General features: G+C 63.4%; 2 protein-coding genes across 2 annotated transcripts in view; one reads left to right on the top strand and one right to left on the bottom strand.

Annotated features, from left to right (window-relative positions):
* Nucleotides 1-1927: 1927 nt before the first annotated feature.
* Nucleotides 1928-4962, top strand: FAM166A (family with sequence similarity 166 member A). Its single transcript, XM_006776568.2, has 7 exons — nucleotides 1928-2160; nucleotides 3117-3331; nucleotides 3404-3666; nucleotides 3757-3886; nucleotides 4105-4199; nucleotides 4411-4528; nucleotides 4780-4962. The coding sequence occupies exons 1-7, from the start codon at nucleotides 2105-2107 to the stop codon at nucleotides 4866-4868; spliced, it is 966 nt and encodes a 321-aa protein (XP_006776631.1). The 5' UTR covers nucleotides 1928-2104; the 3' UTR covers nucleotides 4869-4962.
* The window catches only part of TUBB4B (tubulin beta 4B class IVb), a 1972-nt gene continuing 1313 nt past the window's right edge, over nucleotides 4861-5519 (bottom strand). Inside the window, exon 3 of the mRNA XM_015572349.1 lies at nucleotides 4861-5519. Within this exon, the coding sequence (XP_015427835.1) occupies nucleotides 4996-5519 (524 nt within the window). The 3' untranslated portion in view covers nucleotides 4861-4995.

Genomic DNA, 5519 nt, shown 5'->3' with positions numbered 1-5519 from the left:
CACCCTGTTGCCGGGAATTCCAGGTCCATCCCTGGAGGGGCTGTGGCCATAGGATCCCTCCACTGACCTGCCAGGTGGGTCAGCCTAGGGCACCTTGGCAAGGAGGATCCCTGGCCTGCCTGGCTTAGTCTCCTCCCCCTCCTTCCGCCCCCCTTCCTTGTCCCAACCCTTCTCTTTGCTGGACTCTGGGGGTCCACTCTAGCAGGGGTTCTGGGTGGACTGACTCTGGCCGTAGAGAGGACAGGGCGTGGGTGCCATGCAATGCCCAGCTGCACAGGGCCCGCTGGGAGGAAGCATCAGGGAGGCGTGGGAGGTCAGGGAGCTCCCTGGAGAGGAGGATCCCCCCTGGAGATCCAGGCCTCAGAAAGGCGAGGCAAGGCCCCTGGGTCTGAGGGGCCTGTGCTGACCCCAGAGGCAGTCTGGCCTTGGTTGCCTGGGCTGAGGTGTGGAAGCCTGCATCTGCCTGGGGGCATGGAGCCAGAAAGTGCACAGATGGGGGGGCTGCCCAGGCCGAGGTGCAAACGAATAATGGCCCCGACTGAGTGTGCACCCATCTGGGCACCACGCCCTCCAAGTGCCCTCGCAAGCTGACCCGCTGGCCAGCCCCAGCCCTGGCCGCCTTGGTCTCACCCACCGGCAGGACCTGGTCAAGCACATCTCCTCCCCTGGGCCCTGCCCAGCCTGACTGTCCTCCTGTCCAGACTCCTCCTGTCCAGCGGGCCCTGCCTGGCGTGGGAGGCATCCGGATGGAGACTCGCTGGGGAGACGGGATTCATCCGGCGAGCGCTCAGCCGGGGCTCTGGGCCCTTCGGGTGCACAAAGTTCCCTGAGGGCAGAGGCCACGGGTGTTTGTGAGCAGAGCCCTGGCGTGGACACTGGGCGGGCTCCCGTTTCTCTCTGGCAAACACTGCCGTGGGGGGCGACATCGCGCGCGTCTTGGGCTAAAGGCCTCTCATTCCTTAGGAGACGTTCCTACGAGTGGAGGCAAGGGGCCCCGGTGTGTTCCCAAACTGCTTTCCGGACGGCACCCACCCGAGGAGTGCCAGAAACAGCCGTTGTCAGCATTGATCTGATTCAGTTCCACCTCCCGTCTATACGTTTATGGACCCCCCACCCCCCACCAAGACCTCACATTCTGTGTGCATTTTTCTGTTGGGAGGGTACTTTTCCATCGTTCTGTCATGTAAGGCTTTCTATACTGATATCCTATCTGTTTGTAACACTTGTTATAAATTCCCCGCCCCCCCACACTGTTTCTAGTCTGCCTTTTAGTACTGCTTATGCCGGTTTTTGACATGTACTTGAACCTGCTCATCTCTCTGTTATATTGTCTTTGTATCATTAGAAAGTCCTTCCTTACAAAAAGAGTCGGGATTTGTTTAAAATGGAAAACAGTGCCAGCTCCAGGGAAGACGCCCCCTCACCGCGGGACTTATCACCGTGCCCCTGGAGCTTCCGGGCCTCTGGTCTGAGAAGGGGACTTGGGGTGCACGGGGTTCTCTTAGCCCAGCCGTGGGCAAACTACGGCCCGCGGGCAGATCCGGCCCGTTTGAAATGAATAAAACTATTGAAAAAAAAGACCGTACCCTTTTATGTAATGATGTTTACTTTGAGTTTGTATTAGTTCACACAAACACTCCATCCATGCTTTTGTTCCGGCCCTCCGGTCCAGTTTAAGAACCCATGGTGGCCCTCGAGTCAAAAAGTTTGCCCACCCCTGTCTTAGCCTCACTCTGGGGGACCCTGGCCTCCTGAGGGGAACCCTGGCCCCAGGCTCCGGCAGGGCCAACTTGGAACCTGGCTGCAGCGATAGTCCCCGTTCTCTGGACCCTGAGGTCCTCGGCATCACACCTCCCAGCTGCTGCTGTGGGCCTGTGTTCCACCTGTAAGACGGGCCCTCACAGGGCTGAGGACGGGCCTGGCCAGGGGTGCCCAGGGCTGAGGACGGGCCCGGCCAGGGGGTGCCCCGGGCTGAGGACGGGCCCGGCTAGGGCGTGCCCAGCAATGGGGCTTCCTCACAATGGTTGTCAAGCAACAGAGACTCCTCCCAGGGAAGCAGCTGGCCAAGAGGAGGGACCACACAGCAAAGGTGAGTTGAGGCAAGATGACAGCTACTCGGAAACACTACCTCTTCACGCCGGAACCTCACTATGTGCCAGGGTAAGCACTGGACGCCTGTAGGGGGCTGGGGAGCGGCTCAGGCCAGCGGTGAGGGCACCCCAGAGTGGGTCTTCAGGGAGCGGGCAGGGCCCAGGCCTCCCCTCCCTGCTGGCGGTGTGAGTGCCATGGCGGGTGAGCAGCATGTCGCGAGCAGAAAGCTGGGGACAGCCAGCAGGGGGCGGAGGCTGGCGGGAAAATGCCTGCCGCTCACACCATAGTGCTCCACACTCTAAAGACGAGATAAGCACCCACACGCCAGGCTGCCTCAGGGGGCAGCCTCCCTGTAAACCCCGACCACGCCCTCCGCGGAGTGTGCTCACCCACACACCACGCTGTGCTGTGAGCCAAGGAAAAGGGGCCAGGAACCAGACCTACCTTCCCAGTAGTTCTGGGGGCCAAGGTGGGGCAGGAGAGCCTGAGGAGGGAGGGCTCTGAACCCCCCTCCCCCCGCAGCCCTCCAACCCGCTCCGAGATATGCCCACAGCACCTCCCACATGGTTAAGTGTCACTCAGCTCCGCCCTCACTTCCACCAGCAGCCCTCCTGCCTGCCTCCCAAATCCTGGTCCTTTCCTGGACTCTTGGCCTCCTGGGTGGCAAAGTTCTGAGGCAGTTCCCTGCCAGGCCTTCCCGTGGCGCCACCTTGCTGTGTGCAGCAGGCCTCCCGGTGCCTGGGCAGGACCCTGTCGCCAGCCCCGTCCGTGCGTCCAGGCATTCCGTTCCGTTGCCTCTGCCATCTGTCAGCCCCTTGCTGCTGTCCGATGGTGGTGGTGACACGGCAGGTTTGGTGCTTGGCATGTGCTGCCCATTCAGCCTCGACAGCCCCGGAGCCCCCCCCCCCCGTCTCTGTGCCCTCCACCCTGAGGTCCAGGTCGGGTACCTGGCCGGGGACTGGCAGGCTGGCTCCTGCCCTCGCCCACGGGCCCTGCCTCCTCCTTCCTTCTCTCCCCACCCCCAGCTATGCCGGCTTCTACCCGCAGCTGCGCTACCAGGTGGGGAACACCTACGGGCGGACCACGGCGCAGCTGCTTACAGACCCCAGCGTGCAGAAGAGCCCGTGCTCCGTGCTGTCCCCCATCTCCAAGCCCAAGTTCGTCGAGGACTTCAGCAAGCCCCAGCCGCCCTCGATCCCCTGCCGGGACCTGGCCGAGCCCTACATCCCCCACTACACGGGTGAGCCGGGCCCCGCCGCCCACCCTCGGCGACTCCAGCCCCGCTGCTGCTCACGCTGCCCTGTCCACACAGGTCTGAAGCCCCTCAAGAACCTCGAGGTCCTGGGCCAGTTCTCCCCGCAGCTGGCGGAGGCCGAAGGACTTCCGGGCGAGGAGAGCGCCTGCTGGCAGGTCCCACTGCCTCCGGGCTTCATGCCCTACCCCCCCTACCCCCCGTGCCCCCCGGGCAGGAAGGTGGACTCTGGGGACCTTGGGCACCCGGGCTTGCGGCTGGCATATGGGGAGGAGGCCTGGAGGCCCACCATCCCCCTCCGAGAGGCCCCTGGGCAGCACCAGGTAACGGACACGGGGACCAGCCTCACCCCAAGACTCGGGTGGGAGTGGGGGTGGGGGCCGGGGGTGCTGACCCGCCCCCTCCTGTCCCAGCTGTACCACTGCAGGAGGGATGAGTGCCCCAGCCCGGGCCACCAACAGGTCGAGACGCTCGACGTAGCCAGGTTCCAAAGACTGCCCCAGCTGGACCACCCCAACCTGATTCAACGCAAGGCCATCTCAGGTGGGTGCCGGGCCTGCGCGGGAGGACACCCAAGGCCCGGGGGCCCAGCAGGAGGGTGAGAGCAAGGGCTGCCCACGTTTCCGCGAGGCTGGAAGCGCCCAGAAGCCCATGCCTATCTGGCCCCAACATGGAGGTGCCCATGGGACGGACTTCCCGGGCACTAGGAGCAGTGGGCGGTGGAGGGGACCTGAGGCGGTACTCGACCTCTTCCTCCCCAGGCTACGCCGGCTTCATCCCCCGCTATGCCTGGGTGATGGGGATGAATTACCAAAACGGGGTCACACAGGCCATGGACGAGTTTGACAAAAGCCAGGTACGAGGACAGCAGCCCTGGGCCCACCCCCTGGGACTGGAGGACTGGCTCCCCACCCCCAGCAGGGTCAGGGCAGCCTCCAGACGTGGTGAGGAGGGGATAACACCTCCAAGCATTAACCACTCAAACAATGTCAGCCCCGCCCACTGGGCACTTTGCAGCTGGCTACCTGGTGGGGGCAGCCCGCCGGTCACACCTGCCCTTTCCCCAGTTCATGTCTAGAAACCCCATCTGTGCCCTGGGCAAGAGGCTGCCCCAAACGTATTGGCCCAGCAACACCATCTACAACAGCCAGGGCCTGATACCCTTCTACATGGGGTTCATACCATGTGAGTGCAGGGACCACTGGGGCGGGCAGGTGGTTAGGGCCCCTTCCTCCTGCTGCTCCACAGGCACAGGGCCAGCTGGGTGTCCCTGAGTCCCTGAGGGGGGACGGCCCAGCACCCCTTCCCCAGCGAGGGCCTCTTGTGCAGTCACAGAGAGACCACCTGCCCCAGGTTCCCGGGGCCCAGGGCAGCCGCAGTGCCTCAGCCAGTGCCCCTGGCCCGGTTGAGTGGCTCAGTGGGCGCTCCCCTCGCAGACATGCAGGACCACTACGGGATGACCTTCGGCAACAGCACGCGCCAGGCCTACCGGAAGGAATGCAAGAGGAAGCACCAGGCACTATGAAAATGCTTTAATGGTGTCTGTACAACTCAGATGTCAAGACAGGAAGAGCAGTGCACACAGTGAGACAGGATCATGAGGACAGACTGAGAGTGAATAAAGAGTTCTCACGCTTCCGGTAGCAGGTGCTCTAGGCCACCTCCTCCTCGGCCTCCTCTTCAAACTCGCCCTCCTCCTCGGCCGTGGCGTCCTGGTACTGCTGGTACTCGGACACCAGGTCGTTCATGTTGCTCTCGGCCTCGGTGAACTCCATCTCGTCCATGCCCTCGCCCGTGTACCAGTGCAGGAAGGCCTTGCGCCGGAACATGGCCGTGAACTGCTCGGAGATGCGCTTGAACAGCTCCTGGATGGCTGTGCTGTTGCCGATGAAGGTGGCTGACATCTTCAGCCCCCGGGGCGGGATGTCGCACACGGCCGTCTTCACGTTGTTGGGGATCCACTCCACGAAGTAGCTGCTGTTCTTGTTCTGCACGTTAAGCATCTGCTCGTCCACCTCCTTCATGGACATGCGGCCCCGGAACACGGCAGCCACGGTCAGGTAGCGGCCGTGGCGCGGGTCGCAGGCGGCCATCATGTTTTTGGCGTCGAACATCTGCTGGGTGAGCTCGGGCACCGTGAGGGCCCGGTACTGCTGGCTACCCCGGGCGGTGAGGG

This window comes from Myotis davidii, unplaced genomic scaffold (genome assembly GCF_000327345.1).
Source record: "Myotis davidii unplaced genomic scaffold, ASM32734v1 scaffold609, whole genome shotgun sequence".
NCBI lineage: Eukaryota > Metazoa > Chordata > Mammalia > Chiroptera > Vespertilionidae > Myotis > Myotis davidii.
Note: the sequence above shows the minus strand (reverse complement) of the source record. Positions and strands in the feature narration are given on the sequence as shown.